Source organism: Haliaeetus albicilla, chromosome 3, assembly GCF_947461875.1.
Source record: "Haliaeetus albicilla chromosome 3, bHalAlb1.1, whole genome shotgun sequence".
In the NCBI taxonomy this organism is placed as follows: Eukaryota; Metazoa; Chordata; class Aves; order Accipitriformes; family Accipitridae; genus Haliaeetus; species Haliaeetus albicilla.
The window spans coordinates 153,863-171,703 of NC_091485.1; the positions used below are offsets into that span (position 1 = coordinate 153,863).

The following is a 17,841-nucleotide window of genomic DNA, read 5'->3' on the forward strand; positions in this document are numbered from 1 at the left end:
AAACCAAACGTCACAGCAGCATGAGAAAACGAGGGGGTCAGGAGAGGGGGAGGGAGGGACCGGGAGGCACAAGAGGAGCGACAGGGCCCCGAGGGCCCAGGACTCACCACAGCTCTCGCTCTTGGAGCTGCCAGGAGACCTTGCCAGTTCAGACGCTTCTTTCTCCTTCTCTCCTCCCTTCCTCTTCTGTAACTCCAGTCGCTTGGCTGTCCTCCACATAACGGAACACGCGAGCGCCTCGCAGCTCTTACGAGATGAGGCCTCCTAGACACGTAGCCTCGCTCGCTCGCTCACTATGTGGCCGTACCGCGCTGCTGGTCATGCATACAGACCCTGGCGGTCTAACCTGCTGTGGACTACGAGGCGGGATCCTCCCACACCCAGAGAGGCAGGTTCTCTCTTGCCTGCAGCGGGAGGCAGCTGCCAGCCAGATGGCCTTCCATTTCTTCTTCTTTACCTTTCTGTGGCCTCTCCAGCTTCAGCAGCTCCCGTCCACAGCCAGTAAGCGCTCCGCCTGTCCCTCTGTGCTCCCACGCCGCAAGGAGAGGGAGGCCAGGCAGAGACAGCCCACGCAAGCCTGAGGCCGCTGCAGTCAACGGCATCCCCGGGGACGAACGGACAACCGCACTCACAGTGTGGCCTCTGGGAGAGGGAAAGAGGCAGCAGCCACCCTTATTACCGTAGCTCGACCCTGGCCGGAGCCCCTCCTTCCGCAGGGGCTTCCGCAGACGCCGCTCGTTCCCCGCGCCGCTGCTAACGGCACCCACGTTCAGGGAGACTCAAGAACATCGCAGGGCCAGCTTGCTGCCCTCACGACAGGGCTCGGGGGCTGCCTGCGGCTACAGCACAGGCAGGCTTCAGGGGAGGGGCTGGAGCTGGGGGCAGCCGCACGGGCCGAGCGAAGGCGCCGGGGGAGCTCCGGCGACTCGGGGAGGCGCCCGCTGGCCGCGCCTGGGGGGTGCCCGCCTCCGTCCCCTCTTCCCTTCTATCGGCTCTCGGGGAACTGCCGGGCACTGCCCTGGCCCGGCTCGCCTCCGGCGGACCGGGAGCCTGCCGCGGCGGCCGCTTCGCAGCTTCCCGTCCCGCCAGCCCCGGGCGGCCAGCGGGCAGGAGGCACCCCCCGCCCCCGCCGGAGGGGATCGCTCGCCTCACCCGCGGTCCCGGCGCTCGCCCGCTGCCGCTGAGACCCGCGCCCTGCGCGCCACCACGCTGCTCCCAGGGACCGCGCATGCGCTGGCCGTCGACGGCGCGCCGGAGGGGTCAGAGCCGGCGCGCGAACGCCGGGCTGCAGTACCACACTTTGCCCACAAGGCGGCACCAGCGGAGGCGGCGGCGCTGCTGCGCACCTGTGCGGTGCCGGCGCTGCTGTTCCGCGCTTTTCGCGCTGAGCGCCCGCCGACACCGCGCACGTGGGGCAGCAGCGGCGTTTCCTTACCGGGAGGAAGCAACGAGCGCGGCGGCACTTTCCCCCGGTGCCGCACTGCCGTTACTGTTGGACCACGGGTGCCGTTACAGGGGCACCACCGCGCCTTTGCAGCCTCCGAGCTGTAGTACCGAATTTTGGTCGCCGGGCAGCAGCATCCCCACAACGATCCTCTTCTGAGCATCAGCTGGGTGAGGGATGACTGACAGCTCAGCCCAGTAGAGACCAGCCACAGGCGGCAACTACTTACTGGGGGCACAGGGCTTGCATTGCCCTGCCCCTTCCCCACTCGCAGCCCGGGCAGTCATCTTCATCGCCTCCGTTCCAAAAAGCACCCGAGTGGCTGGAGCGTTTACAGCAGTCAAGTGCAAAGAACAGACAATTCGGGTGGTCGCTTCTGTCCCTGCCCCCCCCCCCCCCCATTATCTGGAGAGGAGAAGCAGCACAGGGACCTGCAAACGGCAGGGGGGAGGGGGGGGTGGTCCCCTGGAGCAAGCCCCAGGGACTGCTGTATCCCTCTGCATGTGGCATCAGGGTTGCGGGAGTGAAAGCAGCCAGTCAACAGCTGCTGGCGAGAGATTTAAAAAAAAAAAAACAAACATAACACCTGGTTCAGGTGACAGCCTGAAGGCAGGCCACAAGAGACCCAAAGCTGCTTTCTGCCAGAGGGGCAGCTCTGTCCAGCAGGAAACGCCGCGTCCCAGCGCACCAGAGGCGAGCGGCCCACCTGCAAGCGAGCGATACCCTGGTGACCCTGGGGCTCAGTTGGGGTGGGCGCACCTTTCCTCACCTCCGTGCTATCGGAACTCTGGCTTCACAATTGCCGTTTCAGGCTTTATTTCCCCGCCATCACCGGCACGGCCAGGCCCCCACCCCAAACCCCCCAGCCGAAGCACCCCCGCGGGTAGCTGGGCCCAGCCACCCAGAAAACAAGAAAACCAAAGAGGGTACAAGACAGAGACCGTGGGGAAAGGCAAGGAGAAGGACACAGAAACAGAGAGAGCACGGGAGGGATAGGGAGCAGGACAGAGAGATGGAGCAAGAAAGGAAAAAAGGACGGGAGGCAGAACCAAGGGAAAGAGAGACAAGGACGGAGAGCAGGACAAAGGGACAGAAGAGGAAAAAAAAATAGCGACAGGCTGCAGGACAGAGATGAAGGGATTAAATAGACACAGGGAGCGTGACAGAAGGACACAGAGAGACAAAAGGGACAAAGAGCAGGCCAGCATCAGAGGGGGAAAAACCAACTGCGATGGGCAGCGGGAGAGAGAGACGGAAAAAGAAAAAAGTACTGAGGAACAGAAAAAAGAAAGAAGCGACAGCTAGCTGGACAGGCGGACACAGTTAGAAAGGGCGGGAGAGGGAATAGGGCAGAGAAAGACAGACAGAAAAGGTAGTGAAAGAAAGCAAGGCAGAGGAACAGCAAGGCGGAGCGGGGGGGAAGGGACAGGGGTCTGGACAGAGATGGAGAAATAAGCAGCAGGGACAGAGGAAAAGAGACAGAAAGAGGGACAGGGAACATGGCAGAGAAGGAAAAATCAGGACAGCGGCAGGACGGAGATAAAAAACTGGGACGGTCCTCAGGACAGAGAGGAATACGAATACGAGCAGGGAGCGGGACAAAGGGATACAGCGAGAAACGACGGGATAAGAAGCAAGACAGCGCGACAGACAAGAACAATGAGAACAAGAGAGAGAGAGAGAGACAGACAGACAGACAGACAGAGACCGTGAGAAGCACAGGGAGTTGGGGAATTTAGAAAGTGAGGTATCAGGAGCCCTGCAGAGAGAGGGAGGGTGAATAAAAAAGGGGCAGGAAGCAGCACAAAGGGTCACAGAGAGTAAGAGATGAACAGGAAGGAGGATGGGGACAGTGAGATCCAGAATGACAAAAATAAACAGCAACAGCGAGCAAGACAAAGGGATAGAAACAGAAAGTAGGAAGAAGAGAGATAGGAAGGCAGGGACACAGAGCGGTGCAGCTCGGCGGTCTGACCTGCTGCGGACTACGAAGAGGGATCCTTCCACAAACAAATGCAAATGACAATTGTCCCAAATAATACACAAAGTCCAACCCAGCAATAGCTTTCGCTTATGCCTTACGGGCAGACGCCTAGGCTTCCGCTGCAGACGGGTACCCTCGAAGCCCCAACCCTGCGAAGCTTTCGCCGCGCCTCACGGGCGGGCTTTCCAAACCAATTCCAAAGAAGCAGCGCCTTACCTTTTTTCCAGGGAACGCTGCGAGGAGCTTTGCGAGTCGAGGGTGATGGTTCTCCCCGAGAATACCTCGGTGCCGGCCGGAGTTCGATCGACACTCGATCTCGTCCAGTCTCACTCGCAAGGTCCCATCTGGGTCGCCAAAACCGTTACCGAAATCCGGAATAAAACTCCTTAACACCAACGTGAAGTTAAGAAGCGGGCACTTTGTTTATCGCAGCGCTGGGGACACGGGGGATCGCTCCTCCAAAGGCGTGTCCCGCTTAGTATCAAAATCCATCGGTTTTTACAGACTTTTCTTGTCAGGTCATTGTTACCTAAGCTCCTTCCGTAAAAATGCATACTCTGCTCGTTCTTAAATTTAACCTTTATAATGATCGGTCCTTTGATTATATAACCTTATCAATGTTCTTATTTAAAAACAATCATTGGTCAGTTACACTTAGCTCTGCTGACTGGAATCTTTGATACTCAAATCGAGATGGGAAGGGTAAGGGGGTTTCCAAGCAGCAAACTGGTGTCCACGACAGTTTCCTTAGTTTCCTGAAACAGAACGTAGAAAAACCAGTAACTTCCTGGTGAGGTTTCTAGGGTTAGCTATTTCAAACTTTAACAATATTAAGGTTCCTAGAGTCACGCGAACACAGTTCCTAAAGTTTCTATGGCTACGTTTCAACCTTAACGATCCTATACGTTATGCTTCACAATTTTACTTCTTAATCAAACCTAACTCTTCTATGGGATTAAATTTTGATTTCTTTACCAGAATATTTGCAACAGCTGGAGCCCAGCAGGAATGGGGCGGGGGGGGGGAAGGGGGCATGGCCTGACCCCCCCAGCGCCTCACCTCCTCCTCCCCTGGGCTCCCTCACGGCCCCTCGCCTCGTGCAAAGGGAGCGCAAACGCAGCCCGGAGGGCAAAGGGGACGGGCGGCCAGTGTTTATTCAGTCAGTCACGTGCCTATCGAGTCCTGCCAGCGAGTCTGCTCCGGGTCTCGGGGCGCCCCCCGGCGCTCCCTCTGCCCCTCGGACACCTCTGATAGCCTATTTCCATACATTCTGTATAGCACATCTAAATATTGGGATGGTTTTAATATTTTGTACCAGCTGTGGAAACTGGTTTGCTGCTAGGTGACTGCAAAAGTGAGATTTGGTAAATAATTATTAGAAATCTTATACTAACACTACAATTGAAACAATAGACAAAAGTATAGCCAAGCAATTAACTAGCAGAGGTAGGTACTCCTAAGTTTTGCAGTTCTTTGCTCTTATGACTAGATGTTCCTGTATGGTAGATGAGAACAATGCTGAAACTGACCACATGTGATTGAAACTGCGTTAAGCTTCAAGATCAAAGAACAAGGACAAGAATAAAGACTTCAAGGACAGCCAGCAAGAACTTCAAATGGGTCGCTGGTTGCAAAAGCAGTCCTTCGACTCAAATGGATCCTTCATTGCGCGTGATCGGATGTAGGCAGTACTATGATAACCGGTTGCCATCGTTTTTACGTATATGTATACTAATCTGATTAACATGCAATTAGTTATTCTGTATAACCTGTTTGTGCTAAAGCTGTGGCATGCACGCTAGGTGCAACTATCCCCCGTGTATCCAGCGCTGCAATGAAGAATGCCTGCTTTCTAAAACTCCAAAACGAGTCTTAGGGAGTTTCTTCGACCGGCTTTTCAGTATCAGGGGTACAAGGGAGGAAAGGAAAAAAAAAAAAAAAAAAAAGGCAGCGGTGTGGGAAAGAGGGGGGACCAGGGGAGGGGCAGGGAGGGACCAGAACGCGGAAGAGGGGAGGCAGGGCCCCGAGGGCCCGGGGCTCACCACAGCTCTTGTTCTTGGCACTGCCAGGAGAATTTGCCAGTTCAGACGCTTCTTTCTGCTCCTCTCCCGCTCCCTCCTCTTCTGTAACTCCGGCGGCGCGGCCGTCCTCCCCCTAGGAGAACACGCGTCTCGTAGGTCTTGCAGGACGAGGCCTCCTAGGCACGGAGCCTCGCTCGCTCGCACGCTACGTGGCCGTACCGCGCCGTCGGTGCTGCGTACGGACCCTGCGGTGCAGCTCGGCGGTCTGACCTGCTGCGGACTACGAAGAGGGATCCTTCCACGCGCGGAGAGGCAGGCTCTCTCTTGCCTGCAGCGGGGGGCAGCTGCTGGCCGGCCAGCCTTCCATTTCTTCTTCTCTACCTTTCTGTGGCCTCTCCAGCTTCAGCCGCAGCAGCTCCTGCCCGCAGCCGGTCAGCGCCCCGCCTGTCCCTTTGTGCTCCCGCGCCGCGAGGAGAGGGAGGCCAGGCAGAGAGCCCGTGCAAGCTTTCCTTGCCGGCGGCGTTTCCTCACCGGGAGGAAGCAAGGAGCGCGGCGACGCCTCCCGCCGGTGCCGCACTGCCGTTACCGTCGGACGGCACGTGCAGGACAGCGGCAGCCCCGCGCCCTCGCAGCCTCCGAGCTGCAGTACCGAGCATTGGCCGCGAGGCGGCAGCGGCGAGCGCTTGGCACAAGGCGCCAGCGCGCATGGGCGGCAGCCCAGCTGCAGTACCGAAGTCTGTTCAATAGGTGGCGGAAGAGAGCGCTGGCGAAACGCGCCGCCACCGCGCATGCGCGGCTCCGAGCGGTGTACCGCGTTCTGGTTGCTAGGCAACAGCAGGAGGGCGTCAAAAGGCGCCACCGCGCATGCGCGGCTCCCGAACGCCAGGGCCGCGTTTTGGTTGCCAGGCGACAGCAGGAGCGCCGTAAACCGCGCCGCCACGGCGCATGCGCGGTTGCCGAGGCGCCGTGTCGCGCTTTGGTTGCCAGGCAACAGTGGCCAGTGTCGTAAACGCGCCAACGCACATGCGCGGTTGCCGAGCTGCCGTAACGCGTTTTGGTTGCCGAGCAACAGCAGGAGCGCCGTAAACCGGGCCGCCGCGCATGCGCCATTGCCGAGGCGTCCTGTCGCGCTTTGGTTGCCAGGCAACAGTGGCCAGTGTCGTAAACGAGTCAACGCACATGCGCCCCTGCCGAGCTGCCGTAACGCGTTTTGGTTGCCGAGCAACAGAAGGAGCGCCGTAAACCGCGCCGTCGCGCATGCGCCGTTGGGGAGGCCCCTTGTCGCGCTTTGGTTGCCGGGCAACAGCGGCCAGCGCCGTAAAAGGCGCAGCGCGCATGCGCCCTTGCCGAGCTGCCGTAAAGCGTTTTGGTTGCCGAGCAACAGAAGGAGCGCCGTAAACCGCGCCGTCGCGCATGCGCCGTTGGGGAGGCCCCTTGTCGCGCTTTGGTTGCCGGGCAACAGCGGCCAGCGCCGTAAAAGGCGCAGCGCGCATGCGCCCTTGCCGAGCTGCCGTAAAGCGTTTTGGTTGCCGAGCAACAGAAGGGGCGCCGTAAACCGCGCCGTCGCGCATGCGCCGTTGGGGAGGCCCCTTGTCGCGCTTTGGTTGCCGGGCAACAGCGGCCAGCGCCGTAAAAGGCGCAGCGCGCATGCGCCCTTGCCGAGCTGCCGTAAAGCGTTTTGGTTGCCGAGCAACAGAAGGGGCGCCGTAAACCGCGCCGTCGCGCATGCGCTGTTGGGGAGGCCCCTTGTCGCGCTTTGGTTGCCGGGCAACAGCGGCCAGCGCCGTAAAAGGCGCAGCGCCCATGCGCCCTTGCCGAGCTGCCGTAACGGGTTTTGGTTGCTTGGCAACAGCGGGAGCGCCGTAAAGCGCGCCGCCGCGCATGCGCCCTTGCCGATGCGCCGTGTCGTGCTTCGGTTGCCCGGCAACAGCGGCGAGCGCCCTCAACGCGCCGCCACGCATGCGCAGCTGTCGAGCTGCTGTACCGCGTCTCGGTTGCCCGGCAACAGCTGGATTCCCACCGACACACGCCACCGCGCATGCGCCCCTCCCCAACGCCAGTTCCCACCTTCGGTCACCGGGCAGCAGCATCCGCATCCCCGTAACGATCCTCTTCTGAGCAGCAGCTGGATGAGGGATGACTGACAGCTCAGCCCAGCAGAGACCAGCCACAGGCCGCAACTACTTACTGGGGGCACAGGGCTTGCATTGCCCTGCCCTTTCCCCACTCGCAGCCCGGGCAGTCATCTTCATCGCCTCCGTTCCAAAAAGCACTCGAGTGGCTGGAGCGTTTACAGCAGTCAAGTGCAAACAACAGACAACTCGGGTGGTCGCTTCTGTCCCTGCCCGCCCCCCCCATTATCTAGAGAGGAGAAGCAGCACAGGGACCTGCAAACGGCAGGGGGGAGGGGGGGGTGGTCCCCTGGAGCAAGCCCCAGGGACTGCTGTATCCCTCTGCATGTGGCATCAGGGTTGCGGGAGTGAAAGCAGCCAGTCAACAGCTGCTGGCGAGAGATTTAAAAAAAAAAAAACAAACATAACACCTGGTTCAGGTGACAGCCTGAAGGCAGGCCACAAGAGACCCAAAGCTGCTTTCTGCCAGAGGGGCAGCTCTGTCCAGCAGGAAACGCCGCGTCCCAGCGCACCAGAGGCGAGCGGCCCACCTGCAAGCGAGCGATACCCTGGCGACCCTGGGGCTCAGTTGGGGTGGGCGCACCTTTCCTCACCTCTGTGCTGTCGGAACTCTGCTCTCCTAATCCTGCACGCACGCAAGGCTCCTTGTGCGGGGCTTGTCTCTGATCGAAGAGATGCTGCACGGTGTTACTTACCGCCCCGCCCTCCGGCGTGCAAAGTAATCAGACGTGAAGCAGGGAAAGCAAAGAGGCCTGTCGGGATATTAGTAGTCCTCAGCAGATGACCGTAGAGCCCTCGAGGTTCCGTCTTTGCTCCCTACAGGAGCGTGGCTCCGCACTCCTTGCCGCTCCCGCCAGCAAGCGTCACAATTGCCCTTTGCTGCCTGCAACACGCAGTACCTGCGCGGCCCCAGTACTACTGCCGCTTACAGCGCGAGAGGCGCTCGCTATAAAGCGGCAATGAAGAACAAGGACGGCCCGTCAAGATGGCAGGAGGAACATAGAGAGCCTCCAGCATTAGCCAGGCAGGGCTTGCAACTCACCTCGTGTCGTGGTTTAACGCCAGCCAGCAACAAAGCCCCACGCGACCGCTCACTCGCTCCCCCGCCCCCAGTGGGACGGGGAGACAATCGGAAGGGCGAAAGTGAGAAAACTCGTGGCTTGAAACGAAAACAGTTTAATCATTTAGAAGAAACAACAACAACTTGTAAGGAAAAGAAGAAAAAAAAATGACAGAGAATGGGGTGCAGGCAGCATGCCAGGGGTCTGGAGCCTGACGGATGATGGGGGGGGGGGGGTGGAATATGGAGGAGGGAAAGGAAGCCGGGTGGGGGGACAGGAGATAGAAGAGCAGGGGATGCGGGGGGAAACAACTCGCGTGGGTTAAAAACTCGAATGGGTGAAGGGGGCGGGCTGAAGCAGCGGGGAGCATATATGGGGGAGAAACACACGCCGGGGAGAGGGTAGCTGAGGGTACAGAGGTGCATGGGGGGACACGGGTGGGGATGACCTACCCCAGGGAGTCCACCCAGGATGATCCACAGCAGGTAACTCACCTGGGATAACCCGCAACAGAGCATCCACACCAGATCATCCACGCTGGGAGGACCCCCAGCAACGCCCCTCAAACTGCTTGTGCTTCATCCCCAATCTTCCCCTAACGGGGGAGTTTTTTGCTTTTTCAAAATACTCAGTTTGGGGTGTGTTTCAGTGCTTTTCCACAACATAAAAAGGGGTGATCTTTTGGTTGTGGGTTTGTGCATGAAAATGGGGTGGGTTTTTTGCTTTCCAGCTGCACAAATCCAGGCGGATTTGGCTTTCCCAGGAGTCCCAAAGTCGTTTGGTTTTTTCCGTTGCAGTCCCAGAATCAGAGGGTTTGGGGTTGTCCTGGTTTCGGCTGGAATAAAGTTCATTTTCTTCTGAGTAGCTGGTACAGGGCCATTTTGGATTTAGGATGAGAATAATGTTGACAACACACCGATGCTGTAGTCGTTGCTAAGCAGTGTTTATACTAAGTCAAGGACCTTCCAGCTTCTCATACCGCCCTGCCAGCAGAGGCTGGGGGTGCACAAGAAGAGTCGCTGAGCTAAAGCAGGATTCCAGGTAAACAGGTCAGCTCGAAATACACCACCTCCTTTAAAAGTTAAGAGCTATTTGAACACTTAAAAATCAGCATTTAGGCTAATCGATACCATTTTGAACACCTTCTTAGCATACAAGTAAACACTCTTGCCGGTGCTGGAAAACGTCTCCTCCCTTCCTTACAGCACTGCTGCAGGGAGATAACCCTGGGAGGCTGCGGGACGAGGTCGTACGCAATCAGAATCTACGCTTACGGATCCACCGCAACAGCTACAGCCCTTGCGCTCCTGCTGCTGCCGCTTTGCATCTTGCTTGTTTGGTGAATAAAGCTGAAAGTGAAGTGGAAAACTCCAAAGAGCAAAATGAAAAATAAAGAATAAATCTCAATAATTCACTTTACACTAAAAAGGTGTGCCCATGTTTATATACGTCCAATAAAAATACTTATACTGTAAAAGTATTTGTTTTTTCCTTTTCCATTACCTTAACTTGCACAGCTCTGAATTCATACCATTAAATTATCTCTCTCCAAAGTACACAGTTATAACGTGACTAGGGGTTTTTGTGCGTGTTACAGAACGCGGAGGGACACCTGGCCAGCTGAGCTGCCCAAGAGAGGTGCTACTGAACTGCCAGGGAAATGCACCATTGAAAGCCAGACAGAAAGAAAGTACTTCAGAGCACTCCGTCAAAACATCAGGAAAAAATCCCCATAACATTCAGTTGCCTCTCTTTTTAAACATTTAGAAAAATACCTAACTGCTTACATACACCTAACATCATATACTACAGCTATTTGGCAGTTACAGTTTAAACAATGCAAGTCAATTTGTAAAATCCCCAGTGCTGCAATACCTCAGACTACCAAAAAGGACTGGCGGATTCCCTAATGCTTTTGGCAGTACCGAAGCATGCAGAGCAACATGTTTTCATGTTATCTCGACTGTTACAACTGAGAAACCAAAGACCAGTGATGCCATCAACTTTAGGAAGATGGGCTGCGCTTGGGTCTTTGGAAGGAAATTGACTTTTTTTTTTTTCTTTTTTTAAAGAGAGTGAAAAGTCTCGTTACTGATGACTTCTGCTGTCAAGTCAATCACCTCTGAAGATCCACTCTGATGGGAAGTTCATAAAACAAAATTTCTTCGAGAGAGAAAGACTTCCATTTTGGAAAATCTCTTTCCAGCTGAAGTCAAAATTACACACTGTAGGTTAAAGGAAAAAATACATTACTGAAGCAGTAACTCATCAAAAACACCTCAGGACTCACTGTAACTAGTTACAAGGCTGCTTCCTGGGAAAGCCTGGACAACACACAGATGCGACGCCCGTTTGTCCTGTTTTGTCCACGTCTCTTCTTTGACCTTGATTGCTTTTAGTATAGATGCTAATTATCTCCGTAACGTTTTTGAGTACTACTATAAGATATTTAAAAAAAAAAAAATCATTGACTGTAAAAGCATAAAGCTTCTATCATGAAAACAAAGTCTGTTTCTTCTGAACAGCTGAACTCTTACGAACAGTTTCTTCCCTCTCTTAGTACAAAATTATTTTCACAGTACCATTTACTAGCAAGCACACAGCAACAGAAGATTATGCTTTCAGGAAGAGAAAATAAACTGAGGGAAGTAAACTTTGTATAGGTGTAACATGCTCCGGAACAGAACTTATTTTTAGTATTTGTGTTAAAATATTTCATGTAAAAAAAAGTAGAAGGAGAGTTGGCACACTCTCAACGTTAAAGTCCATACCGCAAGTACCTTTGGAAAAATGCAGACGCACATCGTAGGCGTACCTTGTACTTGCAGGCCACTACGGAATCTTTCCATCTGTCTCGTACCGTCACGGCAGAAGAAAGGGCAACCAAGGCGAAACGGTGCCAGCTGACATCCAGCTGAGAGAAGAAAAAAAAACATTAGCACAAAGCTGGGTAGGAATCCAAAGCTGCCTTTTTTTTTTTGTGAAGGTTTGCGAAGACAGTACGACTGAGCGGAGGAAAAAGTATTTTTGCGTCATCTTCGGTACAGTTGTTGACACAGGCCACTAGAGCTTTTGCATTTTTCAGACAACCGTGCCTTTTTTTTTTTCTCCCTTCTTTTTTGACTCATTGGCAACTTTACTTTCACTAGAACTCACTTTCCTAGATACACACAGGTGACAGACATAGAGACCTACATACATTTTCTCAAGCCTTAGTATAGCCGAGGCTTCATCACCCTATACGTCCCAAGTTGAGTAGTTTTGCTAAAGAGCACAGCAACACATCTGTCCTCGTGAACTGCCTCGTTGCAAAAAAGGAATCATTTTTTCCAGGCCGTTGCTCCAAACGGTCAAGATCTTTTAAAACCGCAGTTGTGCCACCAAACCCGCTCAGGGTCCCTCCTAGCTTTTGACCGCCCTGAGATTTAACAGGCACACGCTCCATTCCATCTTCCAACAGCAAAAATATGTTAACGCTCTCGGACCCAGAGCGCAACCCTACGGATGTCCACGCACACACCCTGCCGTTTTGATGAGGAGCCACCGAGCAGCCCTGCGAGCACAGCTGCACGCGCCAGATCGGTTTCCCCTACGCCGCGAGCTACCGGTTTCCGCGAACGTAGTTTCTGACGCTTTAAACCGAAAACCGTATCTCGACGCTTCGCCACAGCAGAAACGACCCATCGCTAGAACGCTACAAAAACGCAGTAACACCAATTGCAAACCCACAGCAGCAACAGCTCCAGAAATATTTAGACCAGGAACGAGGGAGAAAAATAAAACAGCTTCATCTCACGCACAGGGGAGCGGCAGGCAGAGAAAAGGGTCGGCATTCTGAGCCCTTACAGAAAACGGGCATTCTCCTTCCGTTCCTCAGCCCGTCCATGAAGGTCTAAATACCGCAACACTACCACGGCAACGTCGAGAGTAGGGCACAGCAGCCCTGCCACTGGACTTGCCACTGACCCATGCTATTTACGTAGCAGGACGCGTACGCAGAGGGACACGTTTTGCCACACACAGCCCTGAACTTCCTGAAAATTTACGTTTACCGAAAAAAGCCATTTGGAACATATTGCCAAACAACGTTCGGCAAGAAAGCTTTGATGCCTTTGACACACACAAGTTTTTGGTCACTTGCTATTTGCTTCCTGTTGCTGCTGCTGTTCTTCCTTCAGAAATTCTACTCGTCGCCAAGTTATTCACTACCGGTTCAAGCATTTGCCTTCCTGGTATTACCAGCACATTCACAGAGGCAAGTAACTTAATTGCTCTTCTACAATTATCCAAACGACAATTACAGCCATGAAAGAGAAGGAGAGGTCAGGCAGCACAAGAGCTCTGCAGGCTGGCACCAGTCAATATTGCACTCTCTAAAATCAAACAACAACAAAACAAAACCGTGACCTTGTAGCCTTCTTTTTTTTTTTTTTTCTTTCTTCTTCTTTCAGAGCTCATCCCTGCCTCAGCATTTTGTCTTGTCAGAGCATGAAGCACAGGTGATCCGTACCCTGACAACTTCTGCGTGTGATGAACGCCTGTTCAGAAATAGTCCAGATCTGCAAGACTGGTGTCATTTTTATGGTTTTAATCATCATAACTCAAATTTTATTTACTCACGCATTTGTGAGGAAACTAATTAACTTTTAGACACTGCCTCTCCTTTTTTTGGGGGGTGGGGGTGGAAACGCGTTAGAGACTGAAAAACATTACGATTCAGAGCTCCCAACCACGAGGGAGTGGTGGAGAAATCAATGAAAGCAAAGACCAACAGCAGCAACGTCAACTGAAAGTTGGCTTTAATTCCGATCACGTACTTAAGCGACTCTCCAAGTCTATGCCTCGGTCCTAGGAACGACTAGTCCCTTTTTGGAAGGACAAACTTTGTCACTTAAAAGTCCTAGACTGAAGACTCCGCTGAACGGAATAGGGATTGTCCCACGGGACAACATGCCATCAACACTCTTAATGGGGAAGGAAAAAAAAAAAAAAAAAAACAAATAAAAATCAAGTTTAAGTACCAGTTCCCATCATGTTTCACTCATTACATTTCTACTGGCATCTAGGTGCTCAAAAATGAACTACAGGGACACCACATATTCCTAAAAATTCACTTATACATAAAAAAGTAAAAGGCTATTTCCAACTTGCCCATCAAATCAGTATGAACAGAGAGAAGAGAAACACGCGACCTTGAAGGAGCTAACAGGCAGCTCTGAATTTACCAGACAGGAAATTTCATTCTTTCCCCTGAAACAAAAACACATCAAGGGACCAGTTCAGGAACAGGGCACGATCTGTTAACAGCAATTTTTCCATCACCTTTTCTGCACTAGCAGCAAATTTGCCTTCTCTGTGGGTTTAACGTGGAGCATCTGTAGCGCCCTCAAACTCGCAAGTGTTTCTCTCCGCTCCCCCAGCCCGATACGTGCGATTACCTGAGCAGCAAGCGGAATTGACCACGCAGGATTTTCTTTGTGTGACGCGGAAGGTGACGCTGGCAGAAGAGGAGACAAAGAAATGAACCTGCTTGTCACACCCAGCCAACGGTAAAAAGACAGGGGAGGATTCTGCCGGAAGGGCTCTGCACCCCAGGAGCTCCCGCCGGCCGGTTTCTCTCCCCTTTGCCCGGTACCGAGGGGACGACGACACCTCGCCCGTGCCCCCTCGCAGGGGGGGGCTGCCCCAGGAGAGACGGGGGACCCCACCTCGCTTCTGCCCGCGGGAACGGACCGGGAGAGACCCTCCACGCAGAGAGAGGAGCGCGGCGTGGATTGCATGCCCGAGGGAAGAGGCCGGGCTCCCCGCTGGCAGAAGGACAACTCACCTCCCTGCTGCTCGGAGCTGCTTGCTGCGGACAGCCCTGCCCGCGCCCGGCCGCTCTCCCGCCGTGCTGGGAGCGCAGTCCGGCCGACGGACGCTCCAGCGAAAAGACGCTCCAGCTAATCGCGCCTCCTGCTCGTTACAGCCGCAGGTACTTTTGCCTCTGGCTAATGCACGCTCCAGACAGCGGACACCCCGCCTCGTTCCAGCTCCCGCTTGCTACAGTTCTGGCTCCTTGAAGCCCCAGCTCCGCACTGAAGCTCCGGCTGATTTCAGCTGCTTCTCCTTACAAGCTCCAGCTACGTGCAACGGTCTGGGCTTTCCATAAGGTTGTATATCAACTGCTGTCAAAACTGGAGCATTGGGATTAAACATCAGAGTTACACGCCGAATAAATATTCGTTAGTTTGGGCGATTAATTACTTAACAACTATTCTGAGCAGCGCAGAAAGAAGAGCTGGACTCAAAGAGGGCACGTGGGGTCTGAAAAGCACCTTTCCCCCCCACAGACCATCACAGATGTTGAGTTCGGCCTGCTGCGTGCCGGACTCCCAAACTTCGGCGTCCGACACAACCAGACCCCCATCTCCGGGGAGGGTCCACGCACCCTGCCCGCCCCCCGCTTCCCCCCGCAGCCCCCAACACCCTCCCACCCGCCTGCAAAACCAGCCAAGCCGGCTCCCGCTTTTGGCCCCAGCACCAGCTGACTCGGGGCCCATTTGGGAGCCAAAAAACCCGGCTGCTGAGCCCGTTCTCAAGGCCCAAACACGCAGGGCCGGACCTCTGTTTCTGGGCCCAAAGCCGCGCAGCTCGGTCTGTTTCCGAGCCCCCACATCAGCCACGCGAGCCTGTTGTCAAGCCCCAGGAACAGAAAACTTGTTCTCCGTTTCTGACCCTGCAGTGCCCACGGGCGACGCCGAGCGTAGCCACCCCACAGCCCTGCACCCCCGGGGCCCCACGCATAGTTTTGGGGAGTGCTCGGGACCTGCGGAGGGCCCGGCCCCACGCCTCTGCGGGGCAGCCCCAGCACAGGCACGGTGTCGCTTCACGATTGCCGTTTCAGGCTTTATTTCCCCGCCATCACCGGCACGGCCAGGCCCCCACCCCAAACCCCCCAGCCGAAGCACCCCCGCGGGTAGCTGGGCCCAGCCACCCAGAAAACAAGAAAACCAAAGAGGGTACAAGACAGAGACCGTGGGGAAAGGCAAGGAGAAGGACACAGAAACAGAGAGAGCACGGGAGGGATAGGGAGCAGGACAGAGAGATGGAGCAAGAAAGGAAAAAAGGACGGGAGGCAGAACCAAGGGAAAGAGAGACAAGGACGGAGAGCAGGACAAAGGGACAGAAGAGGAAAAAAAAATAGCGACAGGCTGCAGGACAGAGATGAAGGGATTAAATAGACACAGGGAGCGTGACAGAAGGACACAGAGAGACAAAAGGGACAAAGAGCAGGCCAGCATCAGAGGGGGAAAAACCAACTGCGATGGGCAGCGGGAGAGAGAGACGGAAAAAGAAAAAAGTACTGAGGAACAGAAAAAAGAAAGAAGCGACAGCTAGCTGGACAGGCGGACACAGTTAGAAAGGGCGGGAGAGGGAATAGGGCAGAGAAAGACAGACAGAAAAGGTAGTGAAAGAAAGCAAGGCAGAGGAACAGCAAGGCGGAGCGGGGGGGAAGGGACAGGGGTCTGGACAGAGATGGAGAAATAAGCAGCAGGGACAGAGGAAAAGAGACAGAAAGAGGGACAGGGAACATGGCAGAGAAGGAAAAATCAGGACAGCGGCAGGACGGAGATAAAAAACTGGGACGGTCCTCAGGACAGAGAGGAATACGAATACGAGCAGGGAGCGGGACAAAGGGATACAGCGAGAAACGACGGGATAAGAAGCAAGACAGCGCGACAGACAAGAACAATGAGAACAAGAGAGAGAGAGAGAGAGAGACAGACAGACAGACAGAGACCGTGAGAAGCACAGGGAGTTGGGGAATTTAGAAAGTGAGGTATCAGGAGCCCTGCAGAGAGAGGGAGGGTGAATAAAAAAGGGGCAGGAAGCAGCACAAAGGGTCACAGAGAGTAAGAGATGAACAGGAAGGAGGATGGGGACAGTGAGATCCAGAATGACAAAAATAAACAGCAACAGCGAGCAAGACAAAGGGATAGAAACAGAAAGTAGGAAGAAGAGAGATAGGAAGGCAGGGACACAGAGCGGCACGTACAGGCGCAGAGAGGAAAAGAACGCCAGGGGAACAGGCCAAAGAAATTGGGAGGCGGGGAAAGAGGCGGATGCAGATCAGGACAAGGAGATGGAAAAGGAAAAAAAAGCGACTGGCTGCAGGACAAAGACGGGGATGGGGCGGGGGGAGAGGGAAGAGGGAGAGGGAGCAGGACAAGAATGCAGAGAGAAAAAGAAAGGGGGGCAGTCGAATGAGAGAGAGAGAGAGGAAGGGGGGGAGGAAGAGGGAGCAGGACAAGAGAATAGACAGAAGAGAGGAGGCACAGGGAAGCAAAATAAAAAAACAAACAAACAAAAAAACCCCGTCACAGCAGCATGAGAAAGCGAGGGGGTCAGGAGAGGGGGAGGGAGGGACCGGGAGGCACAAGAGGAGCGACAGGGCCCCGAGGGCCCAGGACTCACCACAGCTCTCGCTCTTGGAGCTGCCAGGAGACCTTGCCAGTTCAGACGCTTCTTTCTCTTTCTCTCCTCCCTTGCTCTTCTGTAACTCCAGTCGCTTGGCTGTCCTCCACATAACGGAACACGCGAGCGCCTCGCAGCTCTTACGAGATGAGGCCTCCTAGACACGTAGCCTCGCTCGCTCGCTCACTATGTGGCCGTACCACGCTGCTGGTCATGCATACAGACCCTGGCGGTCTAACCTGCTGTGGACTACGAGGCGGGATCCTCCCACACCCAGAGAGGCAGGTTCTCTCTTGCCTGCAGCGGGAGGCAGCTGCCAGCCAGATGGCCTTCCATTTCTTCTTCTTTACCTTTCTGTGGCCTCTCCAGCTTCAGCAGCTCCCGTCCACAGCCAGTAAGCGCTCCGCCTGTCCCTCTGTGCTCCCACGCCGCAAGGAGAGGGAGGCCAGGCAGAGACAGCCCACGCAAGCCTGAGGCCGCTGCAGTCAACGGCATCCCCGGGGACGAACGGACAACCGCACTCACAGTGTGGCCTCTGGGAGAGGGAAAGAGGCAGCAGCGACCATTATTACCGTAGCTCGACCCTGGCCGGAGCCCCTCCTTCCGCAGGGGCTTCCGCAGACGCCGCTCGTTCCCCGCGCCGCTGCTAACGGCACCCACGTTCAGGGAGACTCGAGAACATCGCAGGGCCAGCTTGCTGCCCTCACGACAGGGCTCGGGGGCTGCCTGCGGCTACAGCACA

At 55.0% G+C, this 17,841-nt stretch overlaps 1 protein-coding gene across 6 annotated transcripts; it reads right to left on the reverse strand.

Annotated features, from left to right (window-relative positions):
* Positions 1–916: 916 nt before the first annotated feature.
* LOC138684656 (uncharacterized) lies at positions 917–17,804 on the reverse strand. 6 transcript variants are annotated; one of them, XM_069778644.1, is made up of 6 exons: positions 17,100–17,804; positions 14,081–14,139; positions 11,458–11,556; positions 9,917–9,991; positions 8,624–8,740; positions 917–1,610 (listed from the first exon to the last, which is right to left on the reverse strand). In XM_069778644.1, exons 1-6 carry the CDS (start codon positions 17,209–17,211, stop codon positions 1,149–1,151), a joined length of 924 nt encoding a protein of 307 aa, XP_069634745.1. In that variant the 5' UTR covers positions 17,212–17,804; the 3' UTR covers positions 917–1,148. The 6 variants fall into 6 exon arrangements, 1 of the variants encoding a protein (XP_069634745.1); XR_011323880.1 differs by lacking the exons at positions 917–1,610; positions 17,100–17,804 and adding an exon at positions 14,470–15,020 and having other exon boundaries at positions 8,486–8,740; positions 9,095–9,991; XR_011323878.1 differs by lacking the exons at positions 917–1,610; positions 8,624–8,740; positions 17,100–17,804 and adding an exon at positions 14,470–15,020 and having other exon boundaries at positions 8,997–9,991.
* Between the last annotated feature and the right edge of the window lie 37 nt (positions 17,805–17,841).

Coding starts and splice junctions, on each gene's coding strand:
- LOC138684656 (XM_069778644.1), bottom strand. CDS start 17,211: ATGTGGAGGACAGCCAAGCGACTGGAGTTACAGAAGAGCAAGGGAGGA. Junction 11,557..14,080: donor CAATTCCGCTTGCTGCTCAG/GTAATCGCACGT, acceptor TTCTTCTCTCAG/CTGGATGTCAGCTGGCACCG. Junction 9,992..11,457: donor TAGTGGCCTGCAAGTACAAG/GTACGCCTACGA, acceptor CTTCACTTTCAG/CTTTATTCACCAAACAAGCA.